Genomic DNA, 15401 nt, shown 5'->3' on the forward strand with positions numbered 1-15401 from the left:
AGATTAATTACTTTTATTTTTTTTATTGACATTTGCTATGTTATGGCTCAAATAAATATGTGCACAGGTACAATATATTTATCAAAGTTTGGTCCATAGGCATTTTGTTGAGCAAAGGTACAAACCATTGACTGTAACAATAAAACAATGTTCCTCACAATCCATATCCAATCCAACCACATATGTATGCTCTGCAAAACACTGAGTAAACATTTCATAAACAAGAAATAAAACAATATAATCAAGAGAATTTTTACAATTTCACAAACTTGTTTTTTGCTTCAAACCTAATACTAGACATGTGCCAATTGGGCCAATTTTCCAAAAGCAAGACAGATAATGGCAGTGTTGTGTCTGAACACGTTCATTGAACGACAGTTAGTGTACTTAAGCTTTTTCATGTATCTGTACTTTACTTGATCAATTTTGTTAAACTTTTTACTTTTACTCCAGTACATTTCAAGGCCAATATCTTACTTTTTACTCCACTACATTTTTGAAGTACAGCTGAAGTTCCTTTTGATAAAAAGACTGTCCAAATACATGTGTACTTACATGTTATTTTCTATTAAGCGAGCTAGGCCTTAAATAATGGTGTTGCCTAACCTATGTTATTGTCATATCCGCTATTTACTGTACCTTGTTGACCCCTTTTCACAATATTGATGTTACCATAATAGCCTCTTGACGCCATCGAGCAAGTGATAGACAATGATAGATAATCTGACACTATGACACACAAAAGGGAACATCTTGATTTGGTCCAAAAGTGTAAAGCATTCAACAAAGAAAAATGTGGTTACTTTGAAGTATCTAAGATATCACATTTTGTTTTGTTTGTTTTTAGTTCTTTCTACATACAACAATTATTAGCTGATTTTGTCCTTGAATGGAGGAGAAAGGCTCAATGAATGCCTGTGTCTGTGCCGAATCATTTCAACAATAGTAAATGCAACTGTATTAGTCATAATACATTTCAGGACTTTTACTTTTGATACTTAAGTACATTTGAAGGCAAGTACTTTTGTACTTCCACTCAAGTGGAAATGTAAAAGGAGGACTTTTACTTTTACTGGAGTAACATTTGACATGTGTATCTCTACTTTCACTCAAGTACAGGATTTGTGTACTTCGTCCACCACTGCAGATTTCTATATTCTATGTTCCAGGCGAAACCCCGGCTAAAAAAACACCGTAAACAGCCCTTAATATGTAGCAGAAAAAACACCCAATCTGGCAACACCAGCCACCAGTGTCGCACCGCCACATGCATCATCAAAACAAAAAGCAGCATGTAAGTGACAAAGTAGCAAGGAGGCGTCGTATGATCATTTAAATGAGTTTTATGACAAGGTGGGTGAGGATGGGAAAAATCGTACATTTCTGTGCAAACTTTGCCCGCCGGTTTTCAAAAAGAAAATCCACACTTCAGCCACATCCACAGCAAACCTGAAACAGCACATTGAACGGAAGCACCCGGCTAGACTTTCAAGGTATGTGCAAGCAAATAAAAAATCAAGACAGTCAAGACAGATCCTCGACCCAAATCCCATTAACTGCGTACAGTAGCGGCTCCGTTGTCATCTCCCAGCCAGGAAATGCTTGTCCCTAAATGGACCCTGGTTGGATAAGGATTCAAAATTGGATTTAAAGATGAAATCTGACGCATAGTTTCAGTGTTAAAACTGATAAAATAATTGCTGACATGATAACCATCCAAACATTTTGCATCTTGACTATCCATTCTGTGCACTGATTCAGTACTACCAAAGCTCCGTTTCAATCCTCTCTGACTCTGGTCCTGCACTATGCTGTGTGAGAGGAGGAGTGGCCAGCGTGTCACAGAGTGGTCAGCGAACACCCCTGACCACTAGGTGAGTTTCACGTCTTTGTAAACGAAAGTTTAATACGTTTTAGGAAGGATTGTTCCAGTGCACCTATGCAGCGTTGTGGAGGGGGGGGGGGGCTACCACAGAAACCGAAAATTCTCAGGACAGCAGCATGTGTCCAAATTTCAATCTTAAACGTTCTATTTAATCATAAACTATCTGAAAACATGGCTTTAAGTGTAAAATACTGAACTTGTCCTTTAAAAAGCCAAACAAATGATGTACATCTGCAAATATGTCTAGGACCATCTACTGAACTCTGTGCGCCATCTTAATTTATCTGGCAACCTGAAGGACGGAATACTAATAGCAGCGTGATTGGTAAACTGGTGGAAGATGGCATAGCAGGTCAAAACACAAACTCAAAACTATAAAGAGTATTTGCGGACTGTAAAAAGTGAAAAATGAAAGTTTAAATTGTGAATATCCGGAGCTGTACCATCGTTGTCAGTGAAGTACACATTTGAAAATAACATGTTTCCTTAATCTCTGATGGCATATTATGGTCATTGTATGATTTATTACAAAAAAGTCTAATATTACATTCATTTTGAAGTTTACTGGGATTCTGTTCCAAACTTTTAAATTCAATTTCCAAATATTCTATTGAAATTGGGTTTTGTCAATACAACTACTCAAATTCAGCAATTCAAATGCAAAAACAAAAACAAAAAAACGAATAAGACTAACGGAAAATGAAACGAGGCGATTTTCTTGGCTGATTTAACATGGAACTATACTCTCATTCCGGCGTAATAATCAAGGAAAATTGCGAACATGCCATGGGCACAGCAGCACAATGATATCACGCAGCACCTGAAAATAGTCCCGTAGGCTGTAACTTCCAACTCGAGGGGAGGTGGAAAATTAGCGTAATTCCCCAAATGGTGGAATATCCCTTTAATTCAAAACACTCATTACAAAATATTGATACAACACCATCTACAGGTTTTTCCTTTTTTTTGTAGGCCGGGAATATAAAATGACCCACTTTTTCAGACATATTTTGAGATATTTTGTTTCATGAAAACATTACAAAGTTGTTTTGTGTGTAGATTATGAATATTTTCCATCAAAACACAGTTGTGTTTTTAAAAACAGGAGTGTGACTTTGATTCTGCAGACTGTTCCTGTTCCTACAGGGTTAGCAGGTCATGTGATCTGGCACAGGGACACTGAGGAGTTAGACCAAATCCCAAACCCAGGATAGAGGGGCTCGGTGAATATGGAGTAGAACGTGTGCAGGTGGGTGAGTGTGTCAGAGGAGACGCTGTAGAAGGACAGAGTGCCTGCAGGCCAGTCCAGGTGCACTCCTACTCTCCTGGAGCGGGAGGGGGCAGGAATGGCAGTCTGCTTATTATTGTGACAGGCAGAGTAACTGTTAGTAAAGCAACTCAGACTCCAGGACTTCTCATTCCATCCAAACCCACTGGCAGCACCCCCCCCTTCCCTCTGGATGTTTTTATATGCCACTGCTATACCAGCCCCATCACCACTCCACTCAGCCTCCCAGTAGCAGCGCCCAGACAGACCCTCTCTACACAGCACCTGTTCCCAGTAATTAAATCTCTCTGGGTGGTCAGGATACGGTTGCCACTCACTGAAATATATCACCTTTCTGTTCCCCTCAGAGAGACAGAGACGTCTGTGTGCTGTGGTTGGGTCCATTGTGAGCTCACAGGCATCTGCACAGTAACAGGAGAGGAGAGAACATCTTTATCAGAACATGGGGTAGGAAAGGACAATTTTAATCAAACACACACACACACACACTTGACCCCGTCACACTCAGATTCCAAATTACACAAATGTTAAATATTTGTGTACACACCTCTTCCTGCTTCAACCAACATGCATGATCCAGTGTTCATTATTTAGTTCATTACAGTCAAAGAGTATAGAAGTAACAAGAAGCGAAACTCAATAGAATGTTCCATAGCAACAAATGTGCCCATGACTGAGCTGCGCCTCTGCCATCTTGGACTGAACGCAACACAACTATCATAGAACTTAATGATACTGGTCCAGATTAAAAAAATGTCTTACATTATTAAAACAAAAATTTCCCTAGCCTTTTCTCATACCCTATGATGAGTATACATTTATTTATAATAATTTAGGCTTCCACCAGATTTGACAGATATATCGTAAAAGGACCAATTGCCGGCCTTTTCGTTCTGAAATTCTAAAACAACAATATTTTTTAATACTTCAAAATAACATTTGATAAATGAACCTTACTTTTCAGTAGCCATACTGTAGGTGTGTAGATTTTAACAAAATCTGGTTTGGTTCTTACCGGGGCTTTTACTGCCTGAAATATCTGATTGTGTGTTTAGTGCTAGGCTGGTGGGTGCCCTATTTCTGCCCTTTCACATGGCACATCAACGGTTAGACCAAGAATTGTCGTCACAAAACCAAAATTCCACTGGAGCTCCAAGCGGATTCATACATGCAGGGATGGATTACTGCACGGGCCTACTGGGCCCAGGCCCAGGGGCCCAAGGGGTCAGGGGGCCATGAAGCCCATGGAATCATTGCCTCAATATCAACAAATCAGGATGTAGGGCCTATGTAGGCTATGAATCTGATTGAATTTAGTATTGGCCATCCCCAAAATGCACCAGAATACAGGAAATCACATCAAACAAATAAAAACCAACCCCCCTTCCCACATATACGACAATTAGTGGGGGGCCCTTAATACATCTGGGCCCAGGGGCCCGAAAGTTCATAATCCGCCCATGCATACATGCAGCCTTACAACACTGTTCTTCACAGCTCTTCGAGTCACTGTAAAATGTCATTGTTGGTACATAGCTAAATTTAGATAGACTTATGGTGTGGGTGCTTGCGTTACTTTATGAATCCGCCATCTTGGTTTGTATAGAAATTAATATTAAGGGCCCTATTTTGCACCCTGGCGCATGGCGTAAAACTCGTTTTTTAAACAATGCGCCCAGGGGTGTGGCGTCCCCAGGCGGAAAACCAACCTTGCAACATTGAGACTACCTTCTCGGAAAGAGAAGTGAGAAACAAGAAACTCGTTTTAAATCGTGTTTCTTACCTTGTAACATCCACATAGTTCTGCCAAACTTATGCTAACGGTTCGCTAGCTTGTAAACAAATCCATGTGCTTAATCGTTACCTTTTCCCACAGTTTGAAATAGCATAATGCGCAATTTCTCCAGCAGAGGGGGAAATCCTGCCAAGTTTCCCTTTAAGCCCAGACATGAAATGTCCTATGTAAGAGGGGATTCAGGGGTTTCTCCCCCCAAAAACTCCTAGGCCTACCCAAAATGGCATGGTGTTATCACATTTATCACAGTGTGCCAAACGCACCACACACAAACGCACAGACTCAAGATAACTGCACAAACAAAGCATTTACTCTAATGAACTGTCACTGCTTTTCGGTCCCCGAAAAAAAAGCCACTCAACTCTTTCACCAGCCACTATAGATACAGTATAAAATGTGATATCATGGTTAGTCAACAGAACAGCATTCATATGCCATAGTGTCATAAAAGTGGTGTGGCTTCTTTAAGACAATCATTGGCATGAGTTCTGGAGCTGTCTAACTTGATCTTGATCTGATAACTATACTGTGTAGCCTACATAATCTGATTGATATATAGGCTATATTTAACATTTAACATTTATTTTCTATTTGGTCTGTTATGAAATAATGCATTGACTAATTTAAGCACAGCTCAGTTTTAAGAAACTTAAATACATGCATGCTTAGCATTTTGTAAAATAAATCATTAAGGCTACATTGACAAACTCTTAAACATGAGCTGTATATTCTCTGATTCTAATATTTATATAAGGCAGCCGTGGCCCACAGGTTAGCACTCTGGACTTGTAACCGGAGGGTTGCCGGTTCGAGCCCCGACCAGTGGACCGCGGCTGAAGTGCCCTTGAGCAAGGCACCTAACCCCTCACTGCTCCCCGAGCGCCGCCATTGTAGCAGGCAGTTAGTGTGTGCTTCACCTCACTGTGTGTGTTTCACTAATTCACCGATTGGGTTAAATGCAGAGACCAAATTTCCCTCACGGGATCAAAAAAGTATATATACTTATACTTATTTACAGATATCTAGGCGATGTAAGCACAGCTCCGTTTTAAGAAATGCTTTTAAGCCTAAAAACCATGTTGAATTTTGCTACAATTTATTTCAAAACCGGATTACTCTGGAATGGCTAACTATACACAGGAATGCATTACAGCTTTGTGTTCGGTAGGTCTGCTGTTTACTCTGATATATGGTTTGTCATGTGTTGCGAGTGTGTGACATATTCCACTGAGAGAAATGGATGTGGAGATGGGCGCAGAGAATAATTATTAAATCTCTTGAAAAGTTATTTTCCTCTCGAACCGTTTATCACAGCAAGTGGCTAGCACCATTTAAAAGATGAGAAAAGGCTCTTTCATGTGACACATGTGTGATGAGTACTTCACGAGGAGTTCAACAGAGAAAAATGGGTGAATTTGGACGCACTTCATGTATACATATTGCAGTGTCAAAAAGTGAAGTGCTGCGCCAGCTGCAGGGAGACTGCGGCTCACTGGTAGTTATTATAGGTCACTTCAAATCAGCGCGATTTATCCTTATAGGCTACTACACATTACATGATCTCTCCGATACACTTTCTTATTTTTATCCGTTGGGGCCTATACAAATTCCACCGTATCTGATTATATATTTGGGTTATGCTAGCTCTTACCTGCCCCAGTGGTTTGTATGTGACTTGTCTGTTCTGAAAACTTATAACCCTTATGAAAAACAATTTGCCTATTTTAAGGAGCTCCAAAAAAAACTAATGAAATCTGCTGAAGTGGCCTAAAGCCTGTAGGCTAATGATTCCTAAAACATACCAAACAAAGTCCATTCTGTGGCTATTGAAATTTGGGTACTATAGTGTTAACTGTAACCCACCCTCTGAAGCCTTTCCTGACACATAGAAAATACTTTTTAATGAATCTGACATGTTAGATATAAAAATGTCATTTTTGAGCCATTAAAACTTAATACAAAGTGGTTTTGAGCCATTTTTAAATCGCAGAGCTGCAGCGTCGCACGGGCCTCGGGGAGTGAATAGACCTCTTAAGTTAAATAAATAAAAGCATAACATAAAAGCTGCCATCTTTGAGATCAGGTATCTTGTGATTTTTTCCTATGGGAAAATAACATGTTTTTTTTTTTTTTTAATTACCGCACCTGTTAAGATGGCAAACTTAGATTTTTGCTACCCCAGAGCTAACTTGCAATGCAACTTGCCATAGATAGTTAGCTTCAATTAACACCTGGATCTCCTTATATGGGCAATGATGGCAGCTTTGGTTCTTTTTTTGTAGGCAAACTTCAGAGGTCTATAGGGCAGTGGGATGGCCTGGACGCCGACCCTCTGTGTGATGATTGGAGGAACCGTCACAGTGGCCTGACTCTTTTTGATTGACAGCATTTCGGCTAGAGTATGTTGCGATCGGAGGGAGAGTTTTTAAGTTCAGTCAATGCTTTGCGGAGTGTTGGCAGGTGAAGACAAGAGGCAGCTCAAATTTTTGTCTCAAATGTCAGTATTTGTCTTTGTACATAGCCTACTGCAAATAAAACTGTAAATATAGTTATTGAGTTTGTGACTTGCTTTTGTTTCAGTTGTGTATATATTTGTGTATTGTATAGCTTTTATTTATAAAGCTAGTTTGTGGCCAGCTAGCTGACTATAGCTGTGTAGCTAGATGATGCTAATATTGTTTTCCTGAATTGTTAAAGCCATTTGAAAGTCTTCCTTATGAGGAGAGATTCAGAATAAAACAGCAAGGCAGATAAACGTCAAAATTAATTTAACTACAGTCACAGAGAAATAATTCAAGTAGGCTGCCAAATAGCCTATTTCAACTCCCCCCAAAGTGAACTAGCTGAGCCAGCTGCCATGTCTCAAAACTCCCTGTTTGATCTAAACTGGTTTAGCCCTCAATGAATATAGTTCCTTAATAATATTAGTTAATAATTGACAAATTTATTACAGTTTCCCCTATTTCAAAGAGCAGCATCCACCACTGCTATGAACCTATGAACAAACATAGACTCTCTCTCTGACACACACACACACATACATGCCCACCCACTCACATACACATACAAACACCCCCCCCCCCACACACACACACATATATTGTATATTCATAGCCAATCGTGTGTATTTCTTTTTTCAACCAAAATAATAAAAACACTCACATTTTCCTGGTCCTGGTTTAATCCTGTACCTTCCTCCATGTTCATACCTTTACAAGGATGCAAGGAATACAGTTGAGGCTAAATACTTTAGCATCTAAAACATGTTGATATTACTGCATCATTTTAATTTCCGTAAATTCTGTTTGCTTTTTTAGATCGACGGGATACAAGTGTGCAGTGTAGCACAGAGCTTTTCAAACTACACTTCAAAGTAGGGTGGCCATTTCTATAACACCGAAAAGGAGGACACTCTGCAGCTCTTCATGTTAGAGTTGAGCAGTTAAAATTTAATCATATGTATAATGTCATAAATGGTTCTGCTCCCAAATATTTACACACTCATATAGAGATGGTTCATACACAGCATAATCACAATACTAGGGCCAGTGTCCATTGTTGTAAAATGCCCAGAGTCAACAATGCAGCCAGAAGTGCTTTTTTCTATACCTAATCTGCCGCTTTCCCTCAAATTTTTAAATACCAGAGGGGTTTTTAGACATCAGGTAAAGACATTTTTATGGAATACAGTAACAGATCTTTTTAATTAGAGTAGATGGATTATTTTATGTGATTGGTGATTTTCTGATTTTAGAATACTCCTGAACCTTGGATTATTTGTGTTAAATGTTATTGTCTTTGTCCAGCAATAGGTCTTATGTCATGTGTTAAATGTCCTAACACCAAGGACCATGTTGGAAATAAGTGTTTACACTTTAACATGTTATCCTTTGGATTATGTTGTCTGTCAAATCCAAAATAAATCAAATCAAATGAAAAAATGGTGTACTCCCAACTACAATACAATTTTGTACATGGTATCATGATACAATGTTTCTGAAATACTCTATTCATTGCAAGACAATTTGATCTACGATATATCACAATGTATGTATAGGCCTCACAGAAGAGGAAAACAAAAAGTGGCAAAAAGTGTTTTCAATACATTGTGGTGTCTGTTTCAAAAACTGACCAGATGAACCTGCCTTGCAAAATGCACAGTGCCACATACCATAACATTTCTGGACTTAAAAGGGAAATCCGGTGTTAAATGGATTTTGGATATGTTAAGTATGACCATAAGCTGGAGTCATGGACAAGGGGTGACCCTATCCAGACCCAAAGCATTCCGAACTTAGCCAGTTTTTACCAATTCTTCCATAGTGCTATTAGCGCTAGCAACAGAGCGTCTCTCATGCTGCACATACATTGCTTCTTTTAACCCATCTACAAGGCTAACAAGAGCTCCACACTTTGTCAACAGTGTAATTAGGTTCTTAACATTTAAAACTAGGCATTGGCAACATTGTATGTGTGCTGAAAGTTTATTTAGGAGACAGTATATTGGTGTCAGTTTGTTAGGCCTGTTTAACTAACGTTCATCACATTAAGATAGCATAGTTTGAATAATGAAGTGAACCCTCTCTGAACTCCAAATCTAAATTCAACAAATTACTTTAATGACATATGTGATACATACAATACATTACAATATGATAAAATGACATAGCCTATCTAGGCTACCTACTGTTTCAAACACCCAACCATGACGTGTTATTAATGGTAGGCTATTTGCAGCCAATATTGCGTAGATATTTTGGCTATAGCCTACTCCTACTGTCCAGCTTATTATTTCACATATGACAGCTGAATGTCCCATTCTTACCATAAAGGGATGTTGACATGTATTTGTTGATATGTAGATTGGCTGTTTGCATGCAATTGGTTTATTCAAATTCACTTCACCAGAGAGGTCTCGTGCATTTCAGAGTTCCCGCCATGACATAGCTTTTCTCGAACTTCCCATATCACCAGAAACATTTAATTTGCCTGAGCGGTAGAAAAGGCTTTTTGACATGGCCAAACTCAGGGCCTACTGTATGTCATCTAAGATTAAAATGTTTAAAGGAACACGCCACCCAAAATCAGTAGTGATATATGTTCTTACCGTAACTTTCACGAGTTGAGTCGTACCTCTCCCACGTCGGTAGGTGCACTCAAACGCTCTGTCGCGCGGCGCGAATGTGTTAGCATGTTGCTATGCTAGCGGGCTCTGCCGTGGCCGTAGAGAGAGGCACATAGCAGTATTCAAACACCTCCACGTTTTACCTACTTAAATACAGTTGCAGGAGTAGTTGATGAAAAATGTTAGGGCACACAACATGAAACGTGACGATTTTCCAAGCGAATAAACATGAGAACTACAATGTGTGGCGCAATAGCACTTGGGAGTACTTTGACCTAGCGTGGTAATATTATTAACACCTAATTGTAGATCCTATCCACCACAGAGTTTAGAATCCATGCTGGATCGACCCTCAGCCTCTCCCTCCCCTCTGAGCGAGAGAGGCACACACACTAGAGATGCGCTGATGGGCTATTATTTTAACCATAACTGCATAGCAAAACTTATCATCCATCAGCCATCCATCAGCACCAAAGTTTGTTGACCAATTTTCAAAACTACACCTGCCCACCATCCGCTGGTTGTTTTAATGTAGGCTATATGGGTGATGCAGCGCTGCTGACGTGAGGCTAGAAAGCCCTTGCCTGTTCTCGAAAGACTGATCTAATGCAGCAAATATATTAAAAGGCAAAAGTCGTACATTGGCTAGGCCTATCCCCAGAATATCAGCAGCAAACTCAGTCTCTGTCGCGCAAAACAGTCTCCAAATAAAACGCACATCGGCCTGTTGCCTATATTCTGCCAGCTTGTGACAATATATCGTCCAAAATGCTTGATTGCATTGCATTCTCCACATTTTTAGCTACATTTTCATGTACCACATCAGCATTTTTGTTCAGTGAATCTTTTGTAAATTGCTTTACAATTACCGTCGGGCCCTTGTCAGCAGACTTCGGCTTGCCTCTTGCCATATCACTCCTTGTCTTCCGATGTCATTTCTGAGTCATCTACAGATGTTCACCTCCCTAAATAGAACCAACTTCAACCTGTGTTATATCCTAGATGAGACTGCCTGGGTTATTTTGTTTAGATATTAGCCTATATATAAAACACATAATTGTAGCCTACCATTCAGGGAATAGGCATTTAAAAGAGAGACAGAGAGTGATATGACTAAGAAATGACATCGGGCGATGGCAGTGCGAGATGTTCAGAACGTAAGAGCTAAAACTTCTACAAACTCACTAACATCCACAGCGGAAAAAGAAGGTAAGAAAAATAGTCGGAAAATTTAGATGTGTAAGGCAAGCAAGCAAGTTTGGCGGTTGTTACTAAAAATGTGAACATGCACGTTGCATTGTTGTGCGGTGGACTTTCAGAATGAATGGAGTCGGAGTTTCTTTAATATCGAGGCGTCATATTTGTCTGATGGCCTGCTATAAAATGCGATGTCTGTCTGAAAAAGACGCGCTCGTGCAGTCAAAATGAATGGGAGTCTTCAGAACAGGCTTGTCAGTCAACCTGACATAACAGTGTGTAAAGTAGCCTATAATGTGAATGACTTGTTATTTTATCAAGGATTTCTTTCTTTTTGCAAAAAATAAAGTACAATAGGCATTAATTAGTAGGCCAGGAGCATGCTGAAATTATGTGGCAAATTGCGTTTTTTATTACAATGATAAAATTGTAAAAGGACGTGACCGAAGCTGAGGCAAGCCAGGCAATAGGCCTATAGGCCCGACGGTAATTGTAAAGCAATTTACAAAAGATTCACTGAACAAAAATGCTGATGTGGTACATGAAAATGTAGCTAAAAATGTGGAGAATGCAATGCAATCAAGCATTTTGGACGATATATTGTCACAAGCTGGCAGAATATAGGCAACAGGCCGATGTGCGTTTTATTTGGAGACTGTTTTGCGCGACAGAGACTGAGTTTGCTGCTGATATTCTGGGGATAGGCCTAGCCAATGTACGACTTTTGCCTTTTAATATATTTGCTGCATTAGATCAGTCTTTCGAGAACAGGCAAGGGCTTTCTAGCCTCACGTCAGCAGCGCTGCATCACCCATATAGCCTACATTAAAACAACCAGCGGATGGTGGGCAGGTGTAGTTTTGAAAATTGGTCAACAAACTTTGGTGCTGATGGATGGCTGATGGATGATAAGTTTTGCTATGCAGTTATGGTTAAAATAATAGCCCATCAGCGCATCTCTAGTGTGTGTGCCTCTCTCGCTCAGAGGGGAGGGAGAGGCTGAGGGTCGATCCAGCATGGATTCTAAACTCTGTGGTGGATAGGATCTACAATTAGGTGTTAATAATATTACCACGCTAGGTCAAAGTACTCCCAAGTGCTATTGCGCCACACATTGTAGTTCTCATGTTTATTCGCTTGGAAAATCGTCACGTTTCATGTTGTGTGCCCTAACATTTTTCATCAACTACTCGTGCAACTGTATTTAAGTAGGTAAAACGTGGAGGTGTTCGAATACTGCTATGTGCCTCTCTCTACGGCCACGGCAGAGCCCGCTAGCATAGCAACATGCTAACACATTCGCGCCGCGCGACAGAGCGTTTGAGTGCACCTACCGACGCGGGAGAGGTACGACTCAACTCGTGAAAGTTACGGTAAGAACATATATCACTACTGATTTTGGGTGGCGTGTTCCTTTAACACCAAGTACTCACCTGAATGTCTCTAGTTTGCAGCTGGGATCATTCAGTCTGTCTGTGAGCTCTCTGGCACCTGAGTCTCCTGGGTGATTGTAGCTCAGATCCAACTCTTTTAGGTAGGATGGGTTTGATATGAGGACCGAGGACAAGAAAAAACAGCCCTTCTGGGTGATCAGACAACCAGAGAGCCTATAAAACAAGATTTTCCCTCATTATTAGTGGTTCAAAGTTAATCAAATATCAAGTACTTCAAACATTATATAGACACAAACAAATGCAGTAGCCTAATGTAGCCTGTGGGCCAGTAATAGTTTGCTGTTTTCTCTATCTCTCCCGTTCTGCACAGCTAGTCTCATGATCTCTCTCTCTCTCTCTCTCTCTCTCTCAACATATGCTCTACGTCATTAACTCATTGAATGCCAAGCTGTTTTCGGGAGCTTTGTCCTAGAGTGCCAGCAATCTAGACCATTGTTGATGATTTTTGTACAGCCACAGCATATTCTGTGTTATAGCTATGAACACATACAATGGCTCGTTTAAAAGGTGAGACTTTAAACTCTCGGTGGGTGCAACCCGTGTATTTCTACACGCCTCTGTTCCTGAGAAATCCCAAGCTAAACAGTGGCTAGTTTTCATCAAAATCGCTGTTTTTTTCTAGAAATGGAGATATAACGTCTTTCATGAAATATGAAGTGTTGCCTGTTACTTACTTGTGTAAACTTTCCGGGAAGTGATCAGCGAGACCTGGCGAGACTGCCACCTAGTGATAGACCCACGAAAATGGCCTGGTTTTGACCTGACGTGCATGCGTCACTGATTCAACCCAAAGCGGCAACCGAGTTATGATAAAATGTCCAGATAAAATTTCCAGATTGTGCGTTTTCATGAGTTTTCAATCGTCATAAAAAATACGTATTAATAATAATATTACGTTTTTGGCACTCAACTCAGGCACTGAATGAGTTAAGTGGGGAATGAGGTGATTGATTAAGCTACCTGCCGCGTTACCGACAGGCTTATTTATAGGCACCTGGGGTCCTTAAAGGAATTATCCGGAGTAAAATGCACTTTAGATCGATTTCTGGATGATTGGGGGTACATACGTTGAGTTGACATCAAAATTATGTCATTCGGATTTGTTTTGAGAAAGTTCGATTGTACCGTTTTCAGTCACAACTCGTAGCCTGGAAGTGAGCGGGGCATTTCAATTGCGCCACTACAAAACGCTATTTTTGTACCTCTTCTACAGTTCCAAACAACATAACACTTACGTGGTAGTGAGTAGAGGGTCCCTAAAGCCAAACCGAAGTATCCCGAGGTCTTTATGTGGTCGAATAGAGAGTCCAGAATGAATTTCATCAAGCCAGTACCTTTCCGGAAAGGTTGCCATCTTTGCCGCCACCTTGAGGGGAAAGTCCGTAGGAGTCTTATTGCTGAGTGTGTTGTAACACGCTCTGGAAATTCACAATTTCGTCGCCGTTTAAAAAAAAAAAAAAAACATAGTCCAGTATTTCTTTCGAAATTGAAATGAAGTTGTATGGACTGGACTATGTTTTTTTTTTTTTAAACGGCGACGAAATTGTGAATTTCCAGAGCGTGTTACACAGCAATAAGACTCCTACGGACTTTCCCCTCAAGGTGGCGGCAAAGATGGCAACCTTTCCGGAAAGGTACTGGCTTGATGAAATTCATTCTGGACTCTCTATTCGACCACATAAAGACCTCGGGATACTTCGGTTTGGCTTTAGGGACCCTCTACTCACTACCACGTAAGTGTTATGTTGTTTGGAACTGTAGAAGATGTATAAAAATAGCGTTTTGTAACGGCGCAATTGAAATGCCCCGCTCACTTCCAGGCTACGAGTTGTGACTGAAAACGGTACAATCGAACTTTCTCAAAACACATCCGAATGACATAATTTTGATGTCAACTCAACGTATGTACCCCCAATCATCCGGAAATCGATCTAAAGTGCATTTTACTCCGGATAATTCCTTTAAGCCGGTAGCTCGTAGTGGACCAGTCACAGCTGGTTCCAGGTTGGTGTTACCGCACCGCGAGCCCACAGGTATGTCGGAGTTTCTTTAACGTTCTTTTGTCATGATAACTAGTTTGCTAAGTGGGCATTTGTTTAACTGTTGCCATTCATGTTGGCTGTAATAATGTAGAACACTGCAATGCTGACTGGCTAATATTTTACCATGTATTTAATTGTTGATGCTCTATTGCCTTTTTCATGTTGGCTGTCTGTAATTGCTACTTTTGCTCACGGTAAGTGCAACCATTCTTACCGTGTTAGTTTTTATGCTTGCAGTGTCAAAGATCCCTGCAACTACACAACGTTGCTAGTTGCTGTTCTCTTTTTTTACTTATATGTTTGGTGCCGTCCATAGTTTATTTGTTTGTTTGGCTTGTCTATATTCCTCTGGCCTACCGGCCGTAGTGTTTGTATAAAAGGGTGAGCCGTAGGCTAGAGTTGATTTATTTTGTTTATTCTTTTTTTATTATTATTATTAGTGTTTTTTTTTCTCTCTTTACTTTAAGTCCAGTGTCTCCCCTCCCTCATAGCTAAAAGCCTCAGTGTTTAGCAGGCCCATTAACGACTTAGCTTTGGGTAGCCGGTCTCTAGTGTTCCCACTCCAGTAGCCCAATAGCAACGGCAGTGTGTGTAGGATGAACTCTTAATTGCTGT

General features: G+C 40.3%; 1 protein-coding gene across 2 annotated transcripts in view; it reads right to left on the reverse strand.

The window, feature by feature from the left end:
- Positions 1-7: 7 nt before the first annotated feature.
- The window catches only part of LOC143125457 (NACHT, LRR and PYD domains-containing protein 12-like), a 40651-nt gene continuing 25257 nt past the window's right edge, over positions 8-15401 (reverse strand). The window contains exons 8-11 of one of the 2 annotated variants that reach the window (XM_076286964.1): positions 12724-12897; positions 8131-8177; positions 3491-3574; positions 3130-3210 (exon numbers count right to left, since the gene is read on the reverse strand). In XM_076286964.1, the coding sequence (XP_076143079.1) occupies positions 3203-3210; positions 3491-3574; positions 8131-8177; positions 12724-12897 (313 nt within the window). In that variant the 3' untranslated portion in view covers positions 3130-3202. Of the gene's footprint in view, positions 3575-8130; positions 8178-12723; positions 12898-15401 lie in introns of both variants that reach the window. The other variant, XM_076286955.1, reaches the window with a different exon arrangement.

Source organism: Alosa pseudoharengus, unplaced genomic scaffold (genome assembly GCF_046254945.1).
Source record: "Alosa pseudoharengus isolate Yale_2024_CS ecotype anadromous, Long Island Sound unplaced genomic scaffold, YU_APseudo_1.1 YU_APseudo_1.1_scf_1, whole genome shotgun sequence".
NCBI lineage: Eukaryota > Metazoa > Chordata > Actinopteri > Clupeiformes > Clupeidae > Alosa > Alosa pseudoharengus.